We start from the raw sequence: 27116 nt of genomic DNA, 5'->3' as shown, positions 1-27116 counted from the left end.
CCGACTTTATTTCCCAGGGAGACCGCATATTTGTGCATGTTGTACAGGGTTGATATTCAGGCAATGCAGCACCTTTCTGTTGGGATCTATGTGTGTGTTTACTGTGACATTATTTATGTATTTATCTGTTTCAAGGCTCTAAATTTGTCAGGACATCAGTCCCTTATGAGTTGGGTGAGGTGGGGGATTGGGGTGACAATGGCGGTGGTGCAGGAATACAGTACAAGACCAAAGTTAAACGTTTCTTATATTTAACATCGTCATACATTGTTTCAGCAAACTCCACTACTTCCTGAACTCAAGGCAGCTTTAATCCATTCATTAATAGATGAATGGATTAATCCAGGTGCGTCTGGCCATGGTTACTAAGGTCAGGCACACCTGTATTAATCATCCAATAGAAAAGAACAGGAAACAAGAGAGCTGCCTTGAGTTCAGGAAGTAGTAGAGTTGTGCATAGAGCCCATTTGATTCATTACCTCATCACTATTAACCCAAACCTAACCCTAAGCCTTACTACATCTCTGAAACAGAAATGTAGTTCAATCCAACTGCAGGTGATCGGAAGATCACGATTTTACCACGCTACTCCCTGGTTCTCATGGGAAATAATATCTTCCTTCAATCAACCAAAAAGGAAAGTTCTTTAGAACTGTTTTGATTTAGACTCTCTTTGTCATTGTGCGTAAGTCACCTTCAGATTGATTGCAGCTGTTTGCCTATGGGTTTGCACCTGTCTTTCATACATGCAAAATGTAGAGCTAAGAACTACATGTGCAGTTTTCATGTATGATTCATCCTATTATGGAAGGTGAAGAATTACTTTTACACTCCGTCCTCACATCATTTTGCACATTATGAGGAGCAAAATTTGTTTTGCATAAAGACAGACCCTCAAACTGTTGGCCTGTTGTTTTGCTAATTTACCGATGCAAACTGTGTGAACCTTGTTAGTTGATCAACTTTGCAGGCCCGTTGTTCTGTGTTGTTCTACATGCTCACAGTTTGTAGATCAGTGTCTTAGTATATATGTAATCTGATGTAAATTCCTTTGTTTATCTCACAGTGGGAAAATGCACTCTCTGCATTTAACCCATCCCCTTGGGGAGCAGTGGGCTGCCACTGTGCAGCGCCCAGGGAGCAGTTTAGGGTTAAGCGTTTTGCTCAGGAACCCAGAGTGGAGGCTGTAGGGATTAAACCGGGTACTTGCAACCTTCTCAGAGCACAAGCACAGTGCACTAACCACTAGGCCAACACTCCCTATGAACTTTAAACTTAAACTCAGGCATTTCAACCAGTGAAAATAGGAAAGGATTGAGCAGTACATTTTCTTTGAGTAGGCCCGACTGATGAAGGGGCATAATATTGTTAGTTTTATCTTTTACTATCATGCTCAGCCCAGTCTTCATGGGAGGTGTATGTTCACAGCTGGGACTTGATAGATGCCTTTGGGAACCCTGCACAGAATCCCAGCAGATATTCTTTCCACAGTAAATTAAGCTTTTGATAATCACTTAATGAACGTGATAAAGCAGCAGCTTCAGCCCACACAGACAGTCAAATACCTGTAGGGCTGCTTGTGAAGATTTTTATTCCTTAGAATCTCTCTCATTATCGCTCACATAGGAGTGCAGGTGTCCCAAGCTTCCCTGAGCCATCTAACGTGTTCTCTACAAAGTGCATTATCTGCACTTGTATCTTGCATGTGTTGAGTTTGGGTTATCATTGTGCTGCTCTCCACTTTGCATAATTTCCCCCATGTCTGAGTTAGTGATGACAGGTGTCGAATCCAATCCAGCACAGCTTTACAGCACAGGTAAGCCTCTTCAGCCTCCCTGGCTTATCTCAGCGCTGTCAGCTGTGATATATCATGAGAGATGGGCAGCAACTGACAGAGTTCGTGTTTTCACTGCACTGACTATCAGTTATCAGGTGGTATTTGGTGCATTCCAGCAGTCAACTCCTTATGACAGGCTGCAGTAATTACAGCATAGCTGCTTTATCAGACTGGATCCAGAACTGAAACTTCTACAGATGGGATCATTTAATGGGCAGGGAGGTTTTGACTTTCTGTTGTTTTATTATTTTTTTATTATTATCCCTCTCCCTCTTCTTGGTTGATGCCCATTAATAACACAAGAGAAGATGTGAGGCAGGTATGCTGATGTGGATGGAGGGTGGAGATGTGCTTCGGTGAAATTCTGCTTCTATTTCAGTCAACTGTGGTGCTGAGCTTAGTAAGCATGGTGATTCATAGTTTTGTTATTCAAGCTTTCTGAAGAGTTTCTCTTTATTGGAGCTTTACAGGCTTCTCTAATCGAGGTTTCTTCATTACATCTAAATGAGAGAAAAAAAAAAAGTGTTTTATGATAGCGGTGTTTTGTAGAAGGTGATCTTGGCCCTTAGTCCCAGACCTCATTTTAAACTTGCTTCTCAAAGAAGAATTGATGCCATTCAACTTTTTATCTTTTTTATGGTGTTACTTGACCTTTCAGCTCAATAAACTACACAGAAAAATGTAACTTTGCCATATCAGTTTCACTGCATTTATATCCATACTTCATAAAGCTTTTCACATTTTCCCCTTTAGAATCGGAAAAAATGATGTGCTTTCATTTGATTGTATGATCGCTGATATGATAAAAGAATGGGGAAAAAAGCAGTGACCACAGTCAAGACCCAGCTAAAGGACAAGACTACTTTAACACCTGTCCAGATTTGTGACCTGTTGGACTTCTGCACATATTTCAAATACACTAAAAACTTTTTCTGAAAGAGACATGGGTGCACTATGGGCTCCTTAGCATCACTTTTATTGGACTATATCAACATGGAAGAGGTGGAGAACAGAGCAATCAGCACACACAAGGTAACACAACCATCTCACTGCTTCAGATATGTGGATGACACTTGGATCAACTCAGTGGACAGAAACATCAAGATACTAGAGATGATGCCAGGAACAACATGTTGCTCTTTCTGAACTGTGCTCTGCACATCGAGGACAATGGGAGTCTTAAAACCAGTCCTCGAGTTGAGGGAGATGAGGGGGGATGGCTCCCCCTTCTTAAAAAATCTTAAAAATCTTCCCCCTTCTTAAATATTCATACCCCCATACCATCCCCTGTGACATTTTATCACTGAATATGTAAATGTCTATTAAATATTAACAGTAATGGCAATATCGCCCTTCCAACATTTGGCGGGCTGTGCGCTTCGGAGTAGCACACATCCTGCACTGTTCTGAACAGCATCACGGCCAAGCAGCAAAGACAATGCAATTTGAGGGAATGTGAAAATAAGGAGGGGAGGGAATCTTAGGCAGGTTCCAGGTTCTAAGTTGCCAANCTTCTATTTCAGTCAACTGTGGTGCTGAGCTTAGTAAGCATGGTGATTCATAGTTTTGTTATTCAAGCTTTCTGAAGAGTTTCTCTTTATTGGAGTTTTACAAGCTTCTCTAATCGAGGTTTCTTCATTACATCTAAATGAGAGAAAAAAAAAAAGTGTTTTATGATAGCGGTGTTTTGTAGAAGGTGATCTTGGCCCTTAGTCCCAGACCTCATTTTAAACTTGCTTCTCAAAGAAGAATTGATGCCATTCAACTTTTTATCTTTTTTATGGTGTTACTTGACCTTTCAGCTCAATAAACTACACAGAAAAATGTAACTTTGCCATATCAGTTTCACTGCATTTATATCCATACTTCATAAAGCTTTTCACATTTTCCCCTTTAGAATCGGAAAAAATGATGTGCTTTCATTTGATTGTATGATCGCTGATATGATAAAAGAATGGGGAAAAAAGCAGTGACCACAGTCAAGACCCAGCTAAAGGACAAGACTACTTTAACACCTGTCCAGATTTGTGACCTGTTGGACTTCTGCACATATTTCAAATACACTAAAAACTTTTTCTGAAAGAGACATGGGTGCACTATGGGCTCCTTAGCATCACTTTTATTGGACTATATCAACATGGAAGAGGTGGAGAGCAGAGCACTCAGCACACACAAGGTAACACAACCATCTCACTGCTTCAGATATGTGGATGACACTTGGATCAACTCAGTGGACAGAAACATCAAGATACTAGAGATGATGCCAGGAACAACATGTTGCTCTTTCTGAACTGTGCTCTGCACATCGAGGACAATGGGAGTCTTAAAACCAGTACTCGAGTTGAGGGAGATGAGGGGGGATGGCTCCCCCTTCTTAAAAAATCTTAAAAATCTTCCCCCTTCTTAAATATTCATACCCCCATACCATCCCCTGTGACATTTTATCACTGAATATGTAAATGTCTATTAAATATTAACAGTAATGGCAATATCGCCCTTCCAACATTTGGCGGGCTGTGCGCTTCGGAGTAGCACACATCCTGCACTGTTCTGAACAGCATCACGGCCAAGCAGCAAAGACAATGCAATTTGAGGGAATGTGAAAATAAGGAGGGGAGGGAATCTTAGGCAGGTTCCAGGTTCTAAGTTGCCAAGATCCTCCTCCCCTGCTTAGTTTGAGAAATAATATTCTTACAATTATGCAAGTTTCTCTGCATAATCATACCCATTCTCTGTGATTGTGGTATGAATTTCATAAGTCTTGGACAATAAATGTGAAAATAAGGAGGGGAAGGCAGGTTCCAGGTTCTAAGTTTAACAAATAAAGTGTCAGAAATGATCTAGAATGGTGTTGATAGCAAAATCGAGAACTCGCATGGCATCCACTGAGCAGAGCATTTATTCACCGCACACTGACTGCAGGACATTGACTGAAACATGTCTCCATAAGAGTAAAATCCTATTAATTTGAATTTATTTGTCCACCAAAACTATCAATTTTAAGGCATCCATTTATAAGAAATATGAAAACATTGGGAATATGTTTAAACGTTCCCTTTTCGTTTATATTTCAATCCGTTTTCTCATCAATGGGTGTGAGTTTAGGGCAATGCGCGCCCCCGCGACAGGAGAGGTAATTCTAGGCACAACAGATAAAACCCGGAGGAGATAATCGAAGCAGGGGTGGATTTAGGAAATTTGGACCCTAGGCAAAGACAGACTTAGACTTAGACTTCTTTATTTGTCATTTTGTATGCAAAATGACAAATAAATTAAAATGAGTGCATACAGAACGAAATTGCGTTGCATACAGCTTATGAACATTGCATTGATATTTCAAATGAGATGGAATACATTTCCGGATTGTTACACACGAGTTATACAAAAAGTGCAGCAGTGCTCAAAGTGTAAACAGTGCAGTGGATAACAACAGTGTGATATCTTTAATCACATTTTTGGGAGTCAAAATGCATTTTGAGATACCTCAAATGACGTCATCTGATTCATCATTTAAAGTGTCACACATCCAGAATTATAATCACAATTTCAGTTACTTTGAATTAGTCAAAACCATATATTTTTTATATCCCAATTATGAAATATTATATTTTTATTATATACATAATTTTGCATGGCTGCAATGGTGCTGGCTCTTTTTGACAAAATGCCACAATATAGAAAGAACTCAGCAGTATGGGATGTGTGGAGAACACCAACTTTTTGAACTCTAAGATCCATTTCAATTTAATGAGAAGTTTCTTTCATATATTTAAACACTTTTTTTGACAAAATCTTGAATTTTTCTTCAATAGCTTTTTTACTCTGCTCCTCTAATCCCTTCACCAGTGTTTCCAACTCCCCAGCAAGAAAGGCCGCTATTGGCTGTCCTAAAATGCACTATAAGGTGCTAGATAAAGCCTGTCGTCCAATCAGTGGTAAATAGCTTAGTTCGATGGACCTGTTAGGAAAGTTTTAACTAATTCATTGCCAGCAAGTAGTCTAGCTTACATTAAATTAGCCAATAGAAGCAATACAGATTTTTTGATAGTCTACTTTATAAGATAAATACTCTAAATTAATATTTGAAAGGTGAGTGAAATTATTATATTTTATATAGGCTTATTTCATTTTCAGGTTAATTCTAAGGCATTTAAATTTATTAGCAGTTTTTTCAGATTTTAACAATTATTTTACCTGTTTCAATTTAATTAATTGAATTTGAATAAAAAAATACTTTACTTGAACAGATTCATATATTCATATGCAATGTTTTATGAGATTTTGTTCCAAATCTTAATAGATTAATTGCCAAAAGATTATCCAAAGTAAAATATAAGAAGTGTCCTACCATGACTATGAAGCTGATCCCAGTTGGAAATTGATCCTTATCTATGTAGGGGCAGTGTTAGTGATACTGCTTTAGGTTAATAGAATATATTAGTTAGACTATGTATACTTCCACAAAAAAAAATCCCCCATCCCCATTCTTTTTTTTTTTTTTACAACTCGACTACCGCTTAATACTGAAGTTTACCAGAAACCTACACATACAAACCAATACCGGAATTTTGACTTGCATTATCCACTGGAATATGGTGAAGATTCTCAGTCATTCAGTTCAGTCATTCCAAACAAAGTTAAAAACAAACCCCTGGACTTTGTTTTCTAAGTTTGAAGACATTTAGCTTCCCATCCAGACAGCTTTCTCAATTCAAAATGTCCGGATTAGCGTTGAGTTCCAGACTTTAAGCTTTGTTATGGCTTAGAAAACATGCAAACTGAACCGAAAACAGGTCAGTTTTTGGCCTGCAAATTAACCTGAAACTGGTCCATGCCTCTGAAAAAGGGGAGTTGTTAGGGTTGTTGTTGGCCTGGCTTAACAGGGGCGATGTTTGACCACCTGCATGGCAGTGAGGATGGAGGTGATATTTGGAAGGAATCAACTCTGTTTCGTTTTAGGTGTTTGAGAGCTGAAACCTGAGTCCTCCCCCTCTGTTTAAGGTACATAAACTTTCTATCACCGCAACTTACAGGGCTGATGATATTATTATAAAGAACACAAACAGCATAGGAGCAGCCAGTCAGTATAGGCAAGCTTCAGCTGTAGACTGTCAACTCAAGACCAAAAGACACGCCTTTGATGCCCAAACCATTCTGATTTTTGATAGAGAGGAGAGATGGTTTGAAAGAGGTGTAAAGGAAGCCATCTTTGTTAAAAAGGAAATGTCAACACTGAACAGAGGGGGAGGGTTGAGGTTTCAGCTTCCAAGCAGCTACAGTTCACTCCTTGAAATGATTACAAAGTAATTAAATAAGCACTCCCATCATAATGTAATAGCCGAGCACATAACCCAAAACACAGTGAAGAACCCAGAAGAGGAACAGGTGGGTCTTTGACAACTGGCAAAGATTCTTTGATAGGTGAAAACTGATCGAAAGTCCTTTTGCCTCTGGTTTAAACCTGTTTTCTGGTTGCCATGATCCGGGTGAGAATTTACACAAGCACTTAAATGAAACATTTCCTTTCTTTCCACTTAACAGTTATGCTCTGTCTTGTCTCAGTCGTCCACACAAATGTCCAAATAAGACATAGAGTATGGAAACATTCAACAGGTTATGATCAGTATTGAAAAACACTGTAGCTGCTTAGTTAAGATGCTTTGTCATATATCCCCCAGTCTCCTTGATATCTCAGTGTGTTATTTCAAAGGTGTCCATTCGTCCTCGCTGCAGGAGCTGAGATTGATTATATTTCAGGTGTGTCTGCCGTCCCCTGACCTTTTCCATGTCCCTCAGCTCCTTACATTTCCTCTGCTGCATTATTGTGCTGTTGAGGTCAGCGAAACCTGACTTCCCTCATAATGTGCATAATGTTGAAATTATTACCTTCATCTGTTACATGACAGAAAGTCAATACAGTTAAATTGCCCTTTGGCTTTGTGTGTTTCAGCATGAACCTAACCTGGAGGGACATGCAGCACCTCGTGGTGAGGACATCCCTGCCGGGGCATCTTATCACCGGAGACTGGAAGACCAATGGAGTGGGACGCATTGGTACTGATTATCTTTATTAGTCTAAATAAAGCACAGATTTTATCTTATAGTTTGGAGTTATGTTTGTCCCTCACTGTCGTGTGTGGGTGTGTTCTTGTTCTGTTTTTTTACAAATCCATTCTGTGTCCCAAAAAGTTCTAAATTGTTTGTCACTATCTTAAAAAAAGATGGTTAAATTAATTCTGCAATCTCTTCTTGCAGAGCCAGAGTACTGCAGTCATTATAGACCATCTCAGATTTTAATAGCAGATGTTGTAGGGTTTTTTTTTTCTTCTTTTCATGCAGTATTTTACAAATAACCAGCAGCTGTGGCTCAGGAGGTGCAGGCAGGGTTTTAGAAATCAGAAATTTGGCCTTTCGATCCAAAATCCTTCAAATGTGCTATGTCCCTTGGCAACACAAAGGCACCAAATATCCCTCTGAATTTCCTAAGCTTTTATTTTTTCAGCAATGATTTTTAACATTATATGTGAATATAATACCCATCATCACTAGAATTGTATTTGGCAATATATAGAGTTATTTCTAGCATTAAAAGACCAAGATAACTGCTGAATCAGCACTTGCTTTTTTTGAAAATGCTCCTTTCTTATAGCTTTGTGCACAAACAAAGCAAAAAGAAAGCATTCTGTCCTTAAAGCCTAAAGTTTTACAGCACTTTTAGAGTGAATCTATGTAATATTGTCTGTGTTTAGGGGTGGCTCTGGGTCAGTGGGGGTTAAAGTTGTAGGTGTGATTTAGCCTCCTGCTGTAAAATGTCAGTGAGAATTAAAAGCAATTAAAGGGAATGGCGTAAAGTACTGTTATTAGTCAGTAGAAACTTGTAGAAACTTGCTATATAAATTCAAACAACTAATATGTTTTCATTTTATTTTCATTATTTTGAATCACACTACAGACATAAATATTATTGATTTAATGTTAAAGTAGGAAATGCAACGCTACAGGAAAAGCATGCATAGCTTTTTTATTGTTTTTTTTTTTTTTTTTTTTTACTAAAATAAAGTTTTTATTACTGACTGAATGATTAAATGATTAAATTCAAGTCTGGGCTTTCAGGGGTTCATTCTAACAATGAAATATGTTTTAATCTAAACTTATTTAGTCTATTGTAGCTCTTGCTGTGTTTTGTTGGTTTTTATTGCTTTGGAAGATGAGACTTTCTTTTCTTCCAAGTCCTTTGCAGTTTCTAACAAGGTTTCTTCCAGAATTGCTTTGTGTTCATCTACCCATTTGCTCTGCACAGCTTCTCTCCGACTGGTCAGCTGGTGTCCAGAGCAAAGCTGAAATCAAAATGAGACAAATCCTTTTATTCAGTGACCCTCCAGTCTGGGTCTCTCTCCTTTTACGCAGCAGATTTGTTGACTCTGTGGTTCCTTTTAAAAGAAAGGTAGAAATAGCATTTTTTATAAATGGGATATTTGTCTTGCTTTAAAATGTTTTGTTGGGCCAAATGCCATTCAAATGCTGTTGTATGGCCTATGGTGTTTTATATTACCCGAAAGCTTGCCATGCATGTTTGCTTTTACTTACTTACTAACTTCCCTTTGGTAAATCCATCCATAACTTTTCAAGTTATCCTTTGCACAGACAAACAAAAACACAAACTCTCCTAAAAACATAACCTCCTTAGTGTAGGTTAAAAAAAAAAACAGTGTCAAGCGCCTGTCATTTAATGTTGAAATGAATATTATGAAAAGTTATCAGTATTATCAGCCCTAGAAAGCAATCTCTGGCTCTACATCAAGAGCTTCAGACCATTTGTAGTCTTGTTGAGTTTTTACATGAGATGCTGCAGCCAGATGTTTGAAAGCAGCACATCGATCATGTTGTAATTCTCAATGGTTTCACGATATTGAATCTAAAAAAATAAATGTGTGCAAGAAACTTAGTTTTAGTCTATCTTCACCATCTGTTTGGATCTTTCTTTTCTGCTGGAAAACATTTCTTCTTTTTTTCCATGTCTTCAGATGGACTCGCTGTAGCCTTGCAATCTTGAGTTTTCTGCTACCTTTCAAGCCTATAAATGCCGTTAGAGCAATCAAACGTTGCACAGAGCACACTTGTTAGTCTTGCAGACGTCACTTGAGGCTTGAAGCCTTTTAACCAGTCGCCTTAAATCCTTTACTTTCACAGTTTGCCACCTGTATTATCAGCAGGTTCTGCTTTGTAACCAAAGAGTTTCACCTCAGTCGATATTCACAAAATGAGACTCATTATAGGCCAGTAGATTATATACACCAAGAGAGATGACAGACGGGGTTGTTTGCTGTCTTTACTTAGTATTACATTTTCTCTTTGTTTCTTTCTTTTGGGTCCTTGTCCTGTCAGGCAACCCCATCTTTAAATTGGTTTAGCTTTTGGCCATTCTGCCTCAAATCTGACTATTCAATTGTTAGTATAATGAGGAGCAATGGCCGACATAGGTATGGTGCTGTCACTGCAAAACCAGCACAAATCATATTCAAGATAAGACTTTTAATGCTTGAATTTGGTTTTATAATCTAATATTGTATTGAAGGTTATGGCAAAACTTTGATCTCAGATTTCCAAAAGAAAATTGCTCTAAAATTGTGGTGAATCATTTGGATGAAATTGTGCAACAATACGTGAGGTGATCTCTCATGGCTGCTCAGTGGAGCAGTGGGTAGTACTGCAGCCTTGCAGCAAGACGGTTCCAAGTTCAATTTGCGGCCCGAGGTCTTTCTGCATGGAGTTTGCATGTTCTCCCTCTGCATGCCTGGGTTCTCTAGGGTACCCCGGCCCCCTCCCACAGTCCAAAGGCATGACGGTTAGGTTAATTGGCTTCTCTAAAAAATTCTCCTTGTGAGTGTGCATGAATGGTTGTTTCTCCTGTTTGTCTCTGTGTTGCCCTGCAATGGACTGGCAGTCTCTCCAGGATGTACCCCGCTTCTCTCCAGTTGACAGCTGCAGATAGGCACTAGCACACCTCCCAACCCCAGCTGGGATAAGCGTGACAAAAAAAGGACGGATGATCTCTCATGCTCATAACAGAGGAGGCCCATTCTCCCAGCGGTCTCTTTAAATAAACTATATTTGTTTATTTTGTGAATGACCTCATCCACATTGATGAGCAGCAGTTATTGGCTATTGCTGTACTAGCACTCACCTTTAGGGACCAGACCTGCAAAGTGCATAACTACCAGCTTCTAGAGCTGCTTAAACCTACTGATGATCAATAATCTAAAGCATTGAATTATTTCCCCATCAAATCTGCTCCTTTCTAAATGTACAGAGAAGCCCTCTTCAGGATATGTGAGGAAAGAGGCTCCAAAGGTGCTTTCATCTCAGAAAAGTCGACTTCTTACAGTATGCCAGCCTCAATGGTAGCTTTAATGCTCAGCTCCAGCCTGTTCACTTAGTGTTCCTTCAAATGCCTTTCCACATTGTGTTGTGATGCCGACGATCAGCTGTCTGGCCATGTCTTTAGAGCGAGGTGATATGTTTGTTTACTTTGCCTGTTATTCTCCTACCAGAGGCTGTCATTTAGATGCATGCACCCTTTAGGGAGCTGAGATGAAAGGGAAATGTTAGGATGTCTCCTGGAAGACCTTTGAATTTATTATGATTTTAAAAGGAACATGAAATAATTATATTATTGGAGGCTGCAGAAAGGGAAAGTGGCTGGATTGTGCTGTTTAACATCACTTGGTTTTTTTAAGAAAAGATTTTAGAGAGATTCCTCTGAGGTTAAGGCTCAGCTATTGTGTTACTGAGAACAATTTTTTTCTGGTTTTGTCAAAATGCCATGATCCCCACATAACTCTGGTGCTTTTTGTTTGTTGTCTTTTTCTCCTCAGTGAGTCATTCGTACGGCTATGGTCTGCTAGATGCAGGTGCTATGGTGAGTTTGGCAAAGAACTGGACGTCAGTGGGACCTCAGCACCAGTGTGTTATCACCATGCTCACAGAACCAAGGTTAGAAGAGTGATTTTAAACTCTGCGGCTGTGGGGGCGGGTATGTGTGTGCTTGCTCTAGCTTTTGTTCTGAGGAGCCACTTTAACTTATAGGGCCAGAGCTCCATAATGCAAAGTGCAGTTTTTTTTTGGTGCAGCGGTAGGTTCAGAACAGGCTTTCTGTTCAAATAATGCAGTCATTATATTTTGTTTCCAACTAACAGGGTTATTTATAACTATTGCTTTTTATATTATGATGTAGTGTTAGAAAGATATACACCCTCATATTTAGGTTAAAGTGAGACTTCCTGTTTGAGCACAAGCTTTGATGTTTTAATTTTACTTCCTACCTGCTGATCTGCTCAGAAATCAGGTGAATATAAACTAAGAAATGAGAATTACCTGCTGAAAATATTGGCTTCAAGTTTTATTGGAAATAAATTATTTAGAAAAATGTTTCTGTGCATTAATGGTACTTTTGTATTTTTTTTTTTTCATTTTAGTCTTTAAATTGCCAGAATTAGACATTCTTGCAGCGTGATATTTCTGTCTTTTTGGTCATGTAGTTTTTGAAAATAAGAAATCAGTTGATATGATAAGTTATGGTGCCATAATGTAATGATAATCATGGTGGGTTGCCATGACCAAAAATGCCAGGGCCATTTAATGGTCCCAGTCCAGCAGTGGGTCGGGGTTAGGTTATAGAAAATGAGTTGAAGTCAATGCAAAGTCTGTATAAAGATAGAAAAGTGAAGCTCAGAGGGATTGTACTTATGCAATCCACTCTCTGTCTCCTTATCCCTCTCAGGGTCTTTCTGTCCTGGGGATGTTTAGATTCTTAGCACAGTGTGATCGCCTGTGTCCGTTTTCTGCCACCACACAACATTAACCACTCTCCCATCCGCTCCCCCACCCTGCAGAGACATTGGAAACAAGCTTGTGTTCACCAAGAGGGTGGATGCCTGCTGGGGACGACCAGAGTATGTCCGATCTCTAGAGCACGCTCAAGCTCGCCTCACTCTTTCCCACAACCAGCGAGGAAAATTGGCCATTCATCTCATCAGCCCTCTGGGCACACGTTCCACCCTGCTGTTTCCGAGGTACACAGTTAAACGCGGCTCTTCAGAAGCCAATGCATGACGTAGGGCCTCTGTTCTGTGCCACACACACAATGTATGTGCATGCACTTCTATTCTGGTCATTCTCAGGGAACCCCACCTGTGTTCTCTCACAGCAAAACACACAGAAAGAAATAACAAATATATCTCTATATCACTTGTTTTCTGTTAAGGCCCAATGACTATTCTTCAGAGGGATTCAATGACTGGGCCTTTATGACCACCCACTCTTGGGATGAGGACCCACAAGGAGAGTGGTCCCTGGAAATTGAGAACGTTGCAGCTAATGAACGTGACTATGGTAAACCACTCATCATCATTATCCGTTTGGTCAGCTGCACCCTCTCCAACATCGGACTTGCTGCATGTTTTCACGCTTCATTAAAAATACGCTTTTCAGTTCCTCTTTCCTTCCTTCTCTAATGACACAGTTTGTAATTTTTTTATTTGTTTGCTGCCCAGAAGAGAGACAGGCTCTCAGAAGCCTGTCCGTATCAAAAGTCGACGGTCGCTACAAAAAACAGCTTTTATGATCTAAACTGCTGAGCAGGGTTTTGGTTTCTAGCCTTTGGTCTGATGTTTTTAGCTCAGAAACCAGCTTATGTTTGTGATGTTAACACCTCTGAATTTATCCCGTGGCTCTGTTTACTCAGAGCTGTTGAGACAAATGAAATAGGAGCACTTTCTCTTCCTCTGCAGATGTCGATCCACCTCCTGAGTTGTTTGCCCCCCCTCACTTTAGCTGCTACCTCTGCTTACGCCCCCACATCTTCTCCTCAGCCAGTTCATTCTGTTCTCCCACTGAGAACTGCTAACTTGATATTTACCTCCATCTCCTTTTGAACTCTTCCCTTCTTTGTTTCCCTCTCAGGTGTGTTGAGTCAGTTCACTCTCACCCTGTGGGGCACCGGACCCAGCGTTGTTAACCCCTCGTCCCCCGACTTCCCCCGACCATCCAACAACAGCTGCAAAACATTCGATGCCCAGCAGATCTGTATTGGTGAGAACATTCTGCCTTCCTGGAAAAAATTCAACTGGATTAAATGTTGTTGCAAAAATATTCATACCTTCTTGTGACAAATATGTGGCTGTCAAAGGTTTTTCATAGAGAAAACTCTGAGAGGTATACATATGAAGATGACACCCTTTGTTGATGCAGATTGATAAATGTTCAATGAAATACATACACTAGCTTGCAAATATCAACAAGTAAATAAAAAAACACCTATATATAATGTATTCCTACTGTATATCCTGCTGCTTAGTAAAGGACTCAGGTTCTTGGTGTGTGCTAACAGCATCCTGAAGACCAAGAAAGGCAACAGGAAGGCCAGGGATTAATTTAGAGAGAAATGTAAGCTTTGGGCAACTATGGTTCTAACAATATTTAGGCAAAATGAAAACTTGTTGGGATGCAACTTGGGTCTAAGCAGACCTGCTAGGCAAGTACAGAGATAATCATAGGAGCACCCAAGAGGCCAATCTGACAGGTATAGGAATCTGTCTGTCAGTCGGATCTAATTTAATTATCTCTTTAAAGTGCCATAAATTGTATTGTGAATTGGTGCTGTCGATAAGCTGAATTGAATTACAGCCACAACAATATTCATCATAATAGGCAACAAATCAATATCAATAGAAATTGGGTCCAGTAGACTGTACTAAAATTTCAATAAACATCTCCTCCAGAATACAGCATTCTGAGGGATGTAGGCCAACGAACGGATTTTGTCTCTTAACCTCTCGGCCCCGAGCTAATCGAGGTTGGTAGTAGGGATGACCTGCTGAATATGAAAAGTTTGTATCCTGATACAATTTCCAGCCAGTTCGATTAACTTTACAAAATATGTCTGCAGTTTTTCACAATCCATGTACAGTGTAGATGACACAGCATTAGGGTCAGAGGAGACTGAGTTGAGTTTTTTACCCTATTTGTGGCTAAAAAAAATATACTTTGGTCATCACCTTGAAAATGTGATCCCCTCATGCTGTGGTAAGGATTTAATACATTAACAGGAGTCCATAGTGGAAGGAAAGCTATTAGGGGCGGCTAAAGAAGAGAGTTGGTCTGTTTTGAAGTTCACGTTTGAGCAGAACTTTGTATCAAACTAAATAAAATAGTTTAGATGGAAGTAACTAAATCTTTTAAAATGGCCTAATCAAAGTCCAGGCATAAATCTAGGTAGGTGATGAAAACTGATGCTTGGAGACACTTTCCTCCACTGAGATCGAAGCTTAGGGTTGTTTTGCAGAGATAAATAGACTCTGGGGAGCTGAATACAAGCTAATTTTTTTACACTATAGGTTTTAACTAAACGGTTTGAAGGATGTGATACAGTACTTTGCAATGCACTGCCTGGCTATTGTTTTGGGACATGGCTGTTATGAAACAGGCCTCATGTGTTGGACTTGGTGTTGTTTGGAAGTCCAATGTTCTGAATGCAGATGAGGCATTAACAGCCCTCTATGGGCATGTGTTTATTTGAGCACCATAAATTAGCACGTTGCCATATGTCATACAAGCGTAGGCGTCGTGGAAGGAGCAGGTGAAAATAACACCGTAATAGTGCAAGAGGTGCGTGCTGTCAGCAGTCTCAGCAGAGACGCATAAGGTCAAAAGCGTTTCTCTCTTTTTGTCAGTCAGACTCTTTCTACTTAATCATTCAGATTAAATCTGCTTTCCCTGTTAATCCTTTCATTTACAGACTCACAGATTCCTAATTACTTCCCAAAAATGACACCCAGGGCTGTCAGAAATTAAGTTAAATATACAAAACGAAGAGACAAGAGAAATAATCCCCCGCAAGAAGATAATTACACTTTTCTAGAAATTCTAAAAATATACATCTAGATTTATAAAATGAGCAAATCTCATGGGAAGATTACTGAACTCATTCTGTATTAAGACAGATAAAGTTTTCTCTATTTTTTTTTTATGTGGGGAAATGAGCTTAAATCCAGAACTACTAAAAAAGAAGCCTCCCATAAATGTTTCACACCTACAGTCAACTGTAAGGATTGAAATTACCTCAACAACAGGCTAAAGAAAGCTCTCAGGCCCCCACAGCCACACAGGAACACATTCCGCTGCTGCTTCCATGAAATGTTTTCACCTTATCTGAAGAGTGACACCAAGTCACGATATGGTCCCAGAGTTGGCAGATGCCAAACCTGATCAGGTTGGAGGCATTAGAGCAGCAGCTCTACACAGAGCTGAATGTAGATAAACCTGTTTGGTTTTTAGCTCTGCTTTTTGTCCCAATTTCCAACATTGTCTTCAGCAGTTTGTAGCTAAATTATATGAATCTCCAGGTCTTAATTAGCATAAGAAAACCAAACTTCAAATCAAGAAATGTTTGTTTCCTGATTGCGTTTTTACTCCAAAATATTAAATATAAAGAAGATTTTCTGGACCCTTTTTTTGGATTTGATAAGGACAAACAGTTTTTCATTTTCCATTTTGAAATGTAGATTTAATCTGAGTTGGATTAAATTGTTCCTTTTTATTAGTCTGTGGTTCTTAGGTGTTTTCCTAGCAGATAAAGCAGGGACGCTTTTGTTTTTTGTTTTGTTTTTTAAACCACATTTAAAGTAGTTTAGAGTGTTTTTAGGTATAGGATTCTGAAAATCTCTTAAAGTTGTTAAACAGGCTTTTACATGGCCTACAAATCAGAAGCAACTCCAACATCCCACTGCTTATAATTAGTGGGAAATCCAGAACGATTAGGTAAAGTTTTTGTATCCAGATATTACTAATGTTTTATAATCTGCAGGAAAAACAAAAATCTGATTCAGTAAAATCCAAGATTTCATAGGAAACCTGCTCACCCCCAATTTTGTGCAGAGCAGAAAGGAAGAAACTCGTTGTTCAGTGTCTTTTTTTATAGGATGTTAATATATATAAATATATGTATATATTTGCTCTGATTATGATGTTTTTCATGCAGTGATCCTTTAATATTGCAGATTAAAAGAACATCTTATCTCAGAAGTTAATTTTACTTAAGTAATGATCATCAAACACAGTAAAAGTACACAGTAAGCTTATAAACCAGATGTTTTAAACAGATGACGTTCTTGTTTTTTGTTTTTTTTATCTCAATCAAAGAGTAAAACCGATAGAGGCTAGAGGTTTAAATGAGTCTTCAGACATTGTTAAATTAAAAAAAAATAAGTTTACAAAAATTCAAGAAAAAATACAAGCTAATTCCACTGATGTCCTTTTTTTTTTTAGCTGAGCTTAGAAATTAGTGAGTTATATATAATTGATTTGATATAACATAGAAAAAAAACAGCCTAAATACTAACAAAGAAAAAAAAAAATAGATATTTAAATGTAGTGTACACCCTCTGTAATTATGGTGTGTTCATACTGGATAAAACAATATTAACCATATTTCTTTGCAAGTTGTTTTTTGTTTTTTTTCCTCCAAGTGAAGATACTTGAAATGAAATGTTCAGTAAACACAGTAGTGCTCAGCCATGTCTGTGGCTGGCCGTAACCTTTCCAAGACCAACGGACAGCCTATTAAATTGTGGAGAAAGAATTTTATGTGCTTGAAGGTAAAAGCAGTGAAACGTAACATAACAATGGACATAAACTCCTGTTTGCAAACCTTTAAAAAAGTGTTGTTGGGTTTACCTTTCATCTGTTTTCATAGAAATCTGTTATTGGATATAATTAAGTGGTTTTAACAGCACATTTGTTCAACATGTTATTGTTGCTGTTCATAATGTATCTGGTTCAGTTCTGTCTAGCTCCATTATTCCATTCAGTTCTGTTATTATTTTTGTTATATAACGTCACATTTTATCCTCATAACAATTAATTCTCAAAGTATAATCACTTTGGAATGTATCTGTACTTTCTTTGTAACAGACTGCTGGGAACAAACTATATGGTTATAGGTTTAAAGAATGAAAATAAAATTAGAAAAAAACATCATAAATGAAAATGTTTGGGTGACCTTTAGCAGAGTAGGAAGATAAATGAAATGGAAAGTCGTTGCTTATACAGTTTTTAGCTGTGTATGTTTTTTTTATTTTAATTTATAAAAACAAATCATTATTCAAGATTAACAGAGGTACAATTGCTGATTTTCTATCCTGTCATCTAACAAAGGAAGAGTTTCAATTTATTCGATTAACTGTAAACACTGGAGCACATTTAGAGTCTGCTCTACATCACTGATGAATCTCTTTTAAATTACATTAATGTTCCCTCATCAATCCATCTCAGAAATGTTCAGAATCAACCTCAACAGTGAAAAATTCACCTTTCCAGTCAGCTCTAGTATTATACCAAAATAAGTCATTTTTGTATATTTCTTAATCAAAGTCAAATTCAAATTAATATAAAAATTGACTTCGTCAAAAATCTAAAACTCAACAGGAGCAAAATTACCAATAGAATTGGGAAACAAAAGTCTTAACAATTAATCATTATTCTATCATTGCTGATTAACTTTATAGTAAACAACATAAATAGCTTAAAATATATAAAAGATTCATTTATAATTGTTCATTTATAATGAGGAAATGAACACTTAAAGGTATAGTAGAGGATGTTCTTTTTCCACAGGATGTGAGCGTGAGACAATGTTCTTTACGGTCTCTGTTATTACCGGCTGTGTCGTGTCACACTTTATTATTTAAAGTCCATGCGGTTCCTGCTGGGTTTAAATGGGGATAATTGCGAGTAACGGGTTGGATCTCGGTTCTGAACTCTACATTGAGCGGGTGGAGACAGTTTTGAAAAATCAGACCCGTACAGGACTCTGCGTTTGTGTTGGTTGGGGTTGATTGAACAATGGCAGGCAGTGTTCTTCCCTCAGGGGGCAGTGTGTCTAATCCCTAATTTGGATTACAGTAGAACTGGTTACTGATGAAAACGGCAGCTTAAAACTGACTGTTTGGCTGTTCAACAAAGCAGGGCCTTTAACACAGCTAGCTTTAGGGAAAACAATTGTTTTCTCAGTCCAGGAGAGGTCCTGAGTTTACTTCCTAGTTTAACTGGTTAGTTTAGGGATTAGCTCCCAGGCGACTGCTTGGCTCCATTTTTGTTTTGCCAAAATCAATGATCCTTCAACACAGTTGCCTAAGCTAATGAGGCCTTACCTGCTAGAATAAAGATATTCCAGGTTATGTCCTCATGTATGTTTTATTGTGTTTACTGGACTCTTACTTACTGGACAGTTTTCCTTAATCTCTGCTCTTTTCCACCTCTACCAGAGTGCAGCCCAGGCTTCTCCCTCTTCCTCCAGGGTTGTGTGAAGTTTTGTCCCCTTGGTTTCACATCAGGCCAACAGCTCCTCAACCTGTCGCTTGAGAACTGGGTGGATCTGTCCTCTGTTCAGGCCTGCTTACCCTGCCATCCCTCCTGCCTCACCTGCTCAGGTGTCGGACCTACAGACTGCCTTTCCTGTCCGCCTCACAGCCACCTGGTCCTCACCTCCTGTCTGCACCAGAACCAGGTCCAGAGGAAATCCCCTCTCCCTGGAGGACTGCAGGTTGTGGAGGCTGAGCCAGAGGTGAAGACACCAGCAGTTGCTGGAGCAGACAATAACAGCCTACAAGCTGTGAAACCAGGGCTCGCTGCAGCTCCGCCCTCTCAGCTTCCTGTCATCTTGGCAGTTCTCAGCTGTGCCTTCATCCTAGCTGCCTTCGTCGGGGTCTTCTTCTTACTCCAGATGAACTCAGGAGAAGCTTCTTTGGCCTGGAGGACCAAACTGCCCTCTGTGTTTTCAGACACTAGAAGGACTCGACTGGGCTTTGGTTTGGGCTTCCAGCGGGGGCGGGAGAGGAAGGCTCGAATATGCTACAAGGGAATCCCCACTGTGTGGGCTGACGATGACACCACCATCTATGAGTCTGAATCAGACATCGAGGAAGTGGACGGTCACAGCGAGAGGACAGCTTTTATCAGGACGCAGAGCTTGATGTAGGTGGATCTGTCGCAGTTGTTGTGGTTTCCTCCCACCGCAGCGTGGAGGGTGTTAGATCTGACTGTGCAGAGGTCAAACATGAAGGATGGAAGAAAAAAAACGCAGGCCTTACTCTCCAATCAGCATCACATACTGATGCCCTTTCTAGGTTTTTACCGATCCTATTTGCTTAATGATGCTATGATTGTTGTGTTCATTTTGACCTTTCACCTGTAAAGCGTGTTGCATAATATTACATCCATTTTTCATTTCCTGTAAGGTAAAACCACCAACTTAAATGTATTTAATTTCTGTGATAGACCAACGCATGGTGACTCTTTCTTCCAGGTAGGATCTGGCAAACTTTAAATTGGACTTAATAAAACCTTTTTCATTGCCACTCTTCCTTTAGGGCTGGATTTGTGGATTAGACAAATAATATTTGTCCTCCTAAAATATTTAATGACTTTTAAAGCCAATGGTTTCCTATTTATTGTATTTAAAGATTACCAGAGTAAAAACTGCTGAATAAAAATTAGCACTACACTCATTAAAATCTTTATTTTAAATAAATAAAAATAAAAAAAACTATTCAAGCCACATACATATTATTTCACTGTCATCCACTACTTTCTAATGGTCTATCATGTAAAATCCAAATGAAACAGGTTCAGGTTTGAGGTTGTGACATGAAAAAAGGTGGAAAATTTAAAGGAGTATTGAATACTTTAGCAATGCATTATATGAGGTATTAAGCAAATATTGAACACGTCTGTAACCATTCTCAGTTTAAAGACGTTTAGTGGATATTATTAAGAGGATTGGTATAATGCTCTTGTAAAAAGAGAAAAAATGAAAAGTACAGTTGGAATGAAAGCAGAAGGCAAAGTGTCAAGTGTAATTTCACCTACATTTACACCTACATCTCCCAGAATGCAACGCTGTAATAGGTGTTATATGAACTGTCTCTACAAGCTGAATGTCTGCAAACATCAAAGCACATTTATTTGGGCTGTAATGTCCCACAAACTGCCCTTACATGACTCCTCCAGAACCACATGAGGTATTTCAACCTGATCCTAATCAGTAGGCTGGAGTCTGGGAGGAGTAGTCAAGAGAAAAAAAAAAAAAAATGGATGAAACGTTTTAAATCTTGCAGTTCATTACTTCATCAAACCCACATCTGATGAATCCCCCAAATCCAAACCAGGCTTTGATAGTTTTATGTTTTAGATATATTTATTTCCTGACAGTCTGCAGAGCTCGAAGTTAGGAGGTTTGCATGCTATTCATTAATAGTTGGAAAACTTTAATTTGAAGATCTCTGCAGCACCGTGGGACGCCATAATAATGCATCCCGCAGGCTGTTCTAGCAGGAAACTGTGGAGGATGTTCAGCCCCCATTCCAGCTACAGTAAGGAGACATATCTGATGTATCACTCAGAGAAATGTACTGATGTACTTTTTTCTCCTATTTTAATGACTCTATGAAATCAGTTAGCCAAAGGCTGCTTGGTCGACCTTTGGCAGCCTTGTCCCAGTTGGTTGCTGCTGGTAGAGAAAAAAATATGATCATTTTCTTCTCATTTTCCCCACAGAGTGCAGTATATTGATTTCAGAGGCTGCTCTCCCAGAACATTTTCATCAAGGTGAAGTTCCCTCCCCGTCTATTGTCAGCTCCATACATTAAAAAGGCATCCACCAGCTTTATTTCCCATCTGTGTAGACTGGGCTCTACACAGGCTGAATCAAAGCCTTTGGATTTAAAGGTTGGAATAATTGCAGTTACTGAAAAAATTGGATATCTTGTATTTCTTTTTCTATGTTTGTTTTATAGCTCTTTTTTTTATTCAACTGATAACGAATGTTTAAAGTTCTGGAGATGAGTTTCATGCTGGATTAAAAAGACTTGGCTGTTGCACCAGTGTGACTTGTTTTTGTTTTCACTGCCAGCTTTTAAAACTTTTAAGGGTTTCAGGCGGCTGTAATTTATCCCTGGATGCGCCGAGCGCCACACCAGAGAGCAGATGGTTCATCACTTCTTTATTGCCATACGTCACCGTTTCAAATGTGTTTCCTTCACTCGGAGCGTCGGGCTTTATCCGGACGCCAGCATTCTGTCTGTTGCACGTATCGAGCCGCAGTAAGCAGCACTGCCAAAACGCCTTTGAGAATCTGTTTTCCACAGCTCCAAACGAGGAGGAATTTCCTGCTTGAAATGAATTGAAGTGTGTTCAAAATAGGAGCAGTTTCAACATCATAAACCAGCTTGATCACTGTGCCTGGCAGATATTGTATTTCTACACAATAGATAAATTAACAGAAGGTGTGAATAGAAAACTTAAAAGGCCTTCAACTTAAACATACATGCTGTATTTATTTCAAAGAGGTTTGATCAGGAAAACATATTTTGATTTTTTTTTTTTTTTTTTCATTTTATGAAGCTGAAAGTCTGAGATAAGAAATCTATGCTTTTTGTCATTTTGCTTTTATAGTAAGTAGGATTACAAATAGCCAATAATGACATGGATGGACAGTAATCTGAATTTAATTATACTTTACTAAGAAAGAGTGACTCCAATCCTGCTTTGTGAAAAACTGATGGAAACTGAGTTGGCCTCTAAATTAAATTCTTTGGGCTTTGATGTTTTGGCCCATATGGTTAAAAAAAAATGGACACCAGTGGTTCAAGATCACAGCACAGTCGAACACAGAAACATACCATCCTTGATGCTGGTGCAAAATCCTAACTTGCACAAACTAATTAACTTCAAATTTCACTTGGACCAAAAATACAACCTTCTAACTCAGCTGCTATCTGGGTTAGAAGGATGTATTTTTGGTCCAAGTTAAATTTTTGTGAAAGTGCTACTAATAATAACAGAGAACATTGTGCAAAAATAGAACAGGATTCCAGCCTTTGACTTCTCTCCAGTGAACGTCCTGGAAGGGAACACCTGTTCAGAGCTTGGTCCAGGTGTGGTCATTATAGTCCAGTGATCTTTAAGCATTTTTTTGCTAAAACAGCAGTTTTCTGGGAAAAGAAAAGTTTCCTTGAAGAGATTTTCCTTCTATGGAGTTAATTAATGCTTATGATTTGCAACAAAGCAAATAAGAATTTCAAACTTTACTCGTCCTTTTCAAAGACACTTATTTTGTAATCAGTTGTTTGTGCTTGCTGTAAAAAAACTAAGTTTTTATTTATCAGCTGAGTTGCTCCCTCATCTGCAAAGGTGCAGCTAACTGAATGCATGGGTAAAAGTGTATCCATTCTGTGCTCCATAATTAGATCTGCTGGGAGAGCTCTCCAAAAAAGGATCTGGCTTCCCTTTATAAATTCTGTATTTGGAAGCACTTCACCTCCTCATTGACACGACCATTAACCATTTCTGCGGGCTGTGCAGTGATTCAGACTAATCACCAGCTATAATGCACTGCAAACTATTGTTTGGCAACATGAAATATTATGTTAATTAATACAGCAAGAACAAATCAGGAGCCCATTAGTTGATTTCACATTTAAATCAATCGCGCATCGTTTCAGGCTCATTAAAGGTCATGCGTTGTCTTTCTAGGCTGATGTACTCCAGGAAATGCTGCAGCTCTCAGAGTTTGGAGAATGTTTCTTCAGCCATCACCTCAAAGTCTCTGCTGCCACATCATTTCTCTTGCTTTCCTCTTACAATGCATGAAGAGACATTGGTTTTTATTTGCTACTTTTTGTCACCAAAGGGAGACACCTTTATCTTCACCAAAGGACATGTGAGCTGAACTTTATACTCAGTTCTAGGCGGGTTACTCATTAGTCTTAAGTGCTAAAACCTGGAGGGTTAGCTCCAACAGAACTGCTTAAACTGACTCAATGTTGCCCCCTAGTGACCAAATTTGCTTTTCTGAAGTTATTTTAAGGTATTCAGTATAAAAATGTTAAACTCAGATCTGATAACCAAAAAAGGATGTAATGTTTAATGAAGGAGTATAATATACAAGTTTCATTTTTTGAATGAAGTTAAATGAATTAACTTTTTATTATATGACATATGTTATCGCTGGTTAGTTTTCATATTCAACATGTCAATGCTCAGGTTCTCTGCAGTTACTCCAGGTTTCTCATTCAGTCCAAAAACAGAACTGAGAGGTTAATGGATGTTTACAGTTTAATTTGCCCATGGCCCTGCAGATGGGTACCAGCCCCCCTGCAAAGACGAGCCAAATCTACAGTAAAAATCCTTTTGAATTAACCCAACATTCAAATTTATCAAGATGTGGCTGTAAAGTGCATCTAGAAAATCTTTGGTGGAAAAATTTGAAACAGCAAATTAATGTTTTTTTTTTTTCTTTCTTTATTCAGTCACTTTAGACTTAAGTCACTAACTTTTATTTGCAAATAGGGTTGACTTCATATATTATTTCAACAAAAAAATGAGCCCTATGGCAGATAGCACATTTAAAAAGAAGTCAAAGACATTTACAGACAAAAATAATTTTCGAGACACCAGAAAAAGTGCAACTGAAATGTGGCGACATCTGGTTTGACAGATGTTAGCGACAGCAGGAGGGATGAGGTTTGCAGCCACATCTTTGACCTCTCGCAGCCCTGTCAGCTGAAGGTTAGGGGAAAGGCTGCGGATCCCCTGCGGGACGTGACAAAGTGAGGCGGGGGGGGGAGATGGCTGCACAGTTCAGAGTGCGGCTGGGATTATGGCCTCAACCTTAGATGGAGATGACAGGATCCTTCCCATCAGCTGGGAATGGCAGACAGACGCAGCGCCTGCAGCCAGCCTCGGGGTAAAGAACACCGTGGAGCTGAGACTGCCAATAGCTTCAAGAAATGTATATTCCTCTCCAAGTCACGGCTCTCTAAATGGGACTTTTTATTACTGCAGATTTGTAAAATCCCATTACAATTCTTGGCTTCTGAAAAAAATAGTATTTCAATTTTTTATAACAAATGGGAATTCAATAATCTAAATTGCATAACATTTACCCATTTTCCTTTATTTTAGCTAAGGTGAAAAGGCAAGTACCGGTAGCACCAATAACTGCAGTTTTTAGCTCCAACATGTGACCTCTATGCTCTAACATCTAAAGGTCAAAGGATGACTCATTAATGTTGGTCAACATGTTTCTGCTTTTTTTGGGGAATTTGACAGCATTAAAGGTAAGTTCTGACCTACATTGGGATTTCTGTTTGTATTTAGGGTTTCTTTGAAGGAAATGAAAAAGCTTTAGACCCTGCAGAAGCCTGGTATTTGAAGAATAGTTATATATAATGGGAAAAAAGATGTTCAGAGACTTTTACAGTGTTTAATATCTTTATGACATACTGACAATGATCATCTGAGTCGATTAATCCAATTTGATTATTAAAAGAATAAAGTAATGTAATGTTTATGATAGAGAAAAGTAAAAACTGTTTTATGGTCACATTTCAGGCATATAGAGCCGTGACTCGTCTGGCAGAAAGTTATCAATCTATGATTATATTTTTGGGTTTTTTCTTATGCCTTAAAAAAAAGTAAACAAGATCCAGTATACAGATCTTTGTTTTGTTTTTTTGCAAGTTTTAATTTTTCAAAAAAAAAAATTATATCTTTCCAAATACCAGATAAAAACCTTATCACAGCCTCTACAGTGTGAAGAGTTGTTCCTATTTTCATACGTGCTCAATCTGATCTAAATCAGGAAAAGGAGCGTTTAAGACTAGCTCCTTTGATGTATGTTGCCACTGATATTAATTCATATTAATTAATGACCCCAAAGTTATGACTGGTCCCTGACAGAGTGTACTCCCACCCCAAAAATGATCAACCTCACATATTCACAGTAACCCCATCCATAGACATATATACCAATATATCTGCTGTTTGGTAAACATGAGGTAACGGTCTCCTGGCTAATCTACTGCATATGTTTGCTACAAGCTCAAGAATGGTCAACACGATCTGGGACCCTGCACACTTTTCTAATCTTCAAAGAGGGAGAGGGAAATCAGCAGACTATCTACAAGTACATACTGAGGACAGGAGGGGAGGAGTCGTCCTTCATGATTAATGAGAACGGTGGGCACTCATGGAAACAGCTTGAGGATTTGCAGCAAAAAAAACTACATCAGACTGATTGGTACAAAAAAAAAAAAAAGATATGTTAATGATCAATATTTTTCCCCCAGTTTAAAATAAAACAGAAAGAAATTAAATTATTCAGCCTGGACTGCAAATAAAGCTTGAAAATTGCACTCTGATGTGGCACCAGTCCCAGCCCCCTCCACAGTCATTCGGGATATTTACATTCACTAGTTGAGTCCAGGAGGAGAACAGAGAGAAATGAAAGCGCTTACAAAGCAGAACAACAGAGATTTTATATCTGATTGCAGATGCTCAGCTTTATCTGATGAGAAATACTCGCAGTCTTTCCCAGATATGAAACGGCTTCAAATTCACCATGTTTGTACTGCCAGCCCTCAGATCTAGAGCAGCTGTTGTCTGCCCCCTGCAGTCCAGTTAGCCCTGTTACAGTGGACCCTGTTGCTCCGAATTCAGCTCAACAACTCAGGGAGACCCAGACTGCAGTTCTTGGTCTCGCTACTCTGATGTGTGTTCACTGTTTTCACTGTGGTTGGCTCTTAGCGTAGTTTGAGCTTGAAGGCGGAGATCTCCATGGGGTCCAGGCTGATGGTGGAGTCATTGGCCAAAGGCATGCTGGAATGCATCAGGGTCAGGGACATGGGCTGGAGCAGCTGCAGGTCCAGGTTCTTGAAAAGACTCCATACACCCAGCTGCAGAGAGAGGAGAAGATAAATAAGGAGATTTAAGAATCTAGACTGAAACGGTCTATGGCCAGTGGAGGGGAGAGACTCTCTTCTAGTTGGTTAAATTAGTGAGCAGTAGATTAAAATACTGCCTTAATATCAACTGCAAACTCTCCCTGTTGAGGTTAACAGAGATAAAACCCAAAGTTTTATGTGAGAGTAGCAACAGTTTAACAAGCGCTGCAGTAAAAGCTTTCACACATTTGGGTTATAAAAATAGAAACATGTGGGCTAACAAATGCTTTTGAGTAGAGATCAAAATGATTGCAGGTCCACTAGAGTGCTGGCTTTTTTTGGTTTTGTTTTTTGGTTGGGGGGGGGTATTAAAATTTGTTCAAAAGCTAGTTCAGTGATACACTAAACTAGTCACACGTTTATTTTAATAGAACATTATATATATATATATATATATATATATATATATATATATATATATATATATATATATATATATA

General features: G+C 38.8%; 2 protein-coding genes across 2 annotated transcripts in view; one reads left to right on the top strand and one right to left on the bottom strand.

Moving 5' to 3' along the window:
• The window catches only part of furin (furin (paired basic amino acid cleaving enzyme)), a 151436-nt gene extending 131473 nt beyond the window's left edge, over nucleotides 1-19963 (top strand). The window contains exons 11-16 of the mRNA XM_015404466.1: nucleotides 7788-7891; nucleotides 11713-11830; nucleotides 12730-12909; nucleotides 13101-13228; nucleotides 13799-13927; nucleotides 19159-19963. Of these exons, the coding sequence (XP_015259952.1) occupies nucleotides 7788-7891; nucleotides 11713-11830; nucleotides 12730-12909; nucleotides 13101-13228; nucleotides 13799-13927; nucleotides 19159-19871 (1372 nt within the window). The 3' untranslated portion in view covers nucleotides 19872-19963. The remainder of the gene's footprint in view (nucleotides 1-7787; nucleotides 7892-11712; nucleotides 11831-12729; nucleotides 12910-13100; nucleotides 13229-13798; nucleotides 13928-19158) is intronic.
• Nucleotides 19964-24195: 4232 nt separating this feature from the next.
• man2a2 (mannosidase, alpha, class 2A, member 2) overlaps nucleotides 24196-27116 on the bottom strand; it is a 23002-nt gene continuing 20081 nt past the window's right edge. The window contains exon 24 of the mRNA XM_015404198.1: nucleotides 24196-26628. Within this exon, the coding sequence (XP_015259684.1) occupies nucleotides 26476-26628 (153 nt within the window). The 3' untranslated portion in view covers nucleotides 24196-26475. The remainder of the gene's footprint in view (nucleotides 26629-27116) is intronic.

Source organism: Cyprinodon variegatus, unplaced genomic scaffold, assembly GCF_000732505.1.
Source record: "Cyprinodon variegatus isolate N-32 unplaced genomic scaffold, C_variegatus-1.0 Scaffold35, whole genome shotgun sequence".
Lineage (NCBI taxonomy): Eukaryota > Metazoa > Chordata > Actinopteri > Cyprinodontiformes > Cyprinodontidae > Cyprinodon > Cyprinodon variegatus.
The sequence above is the reverse complement of the archived record's forward strand: the minus strand, read 5'-3'. Positions and strand labels throughout refer to the sequence as shown.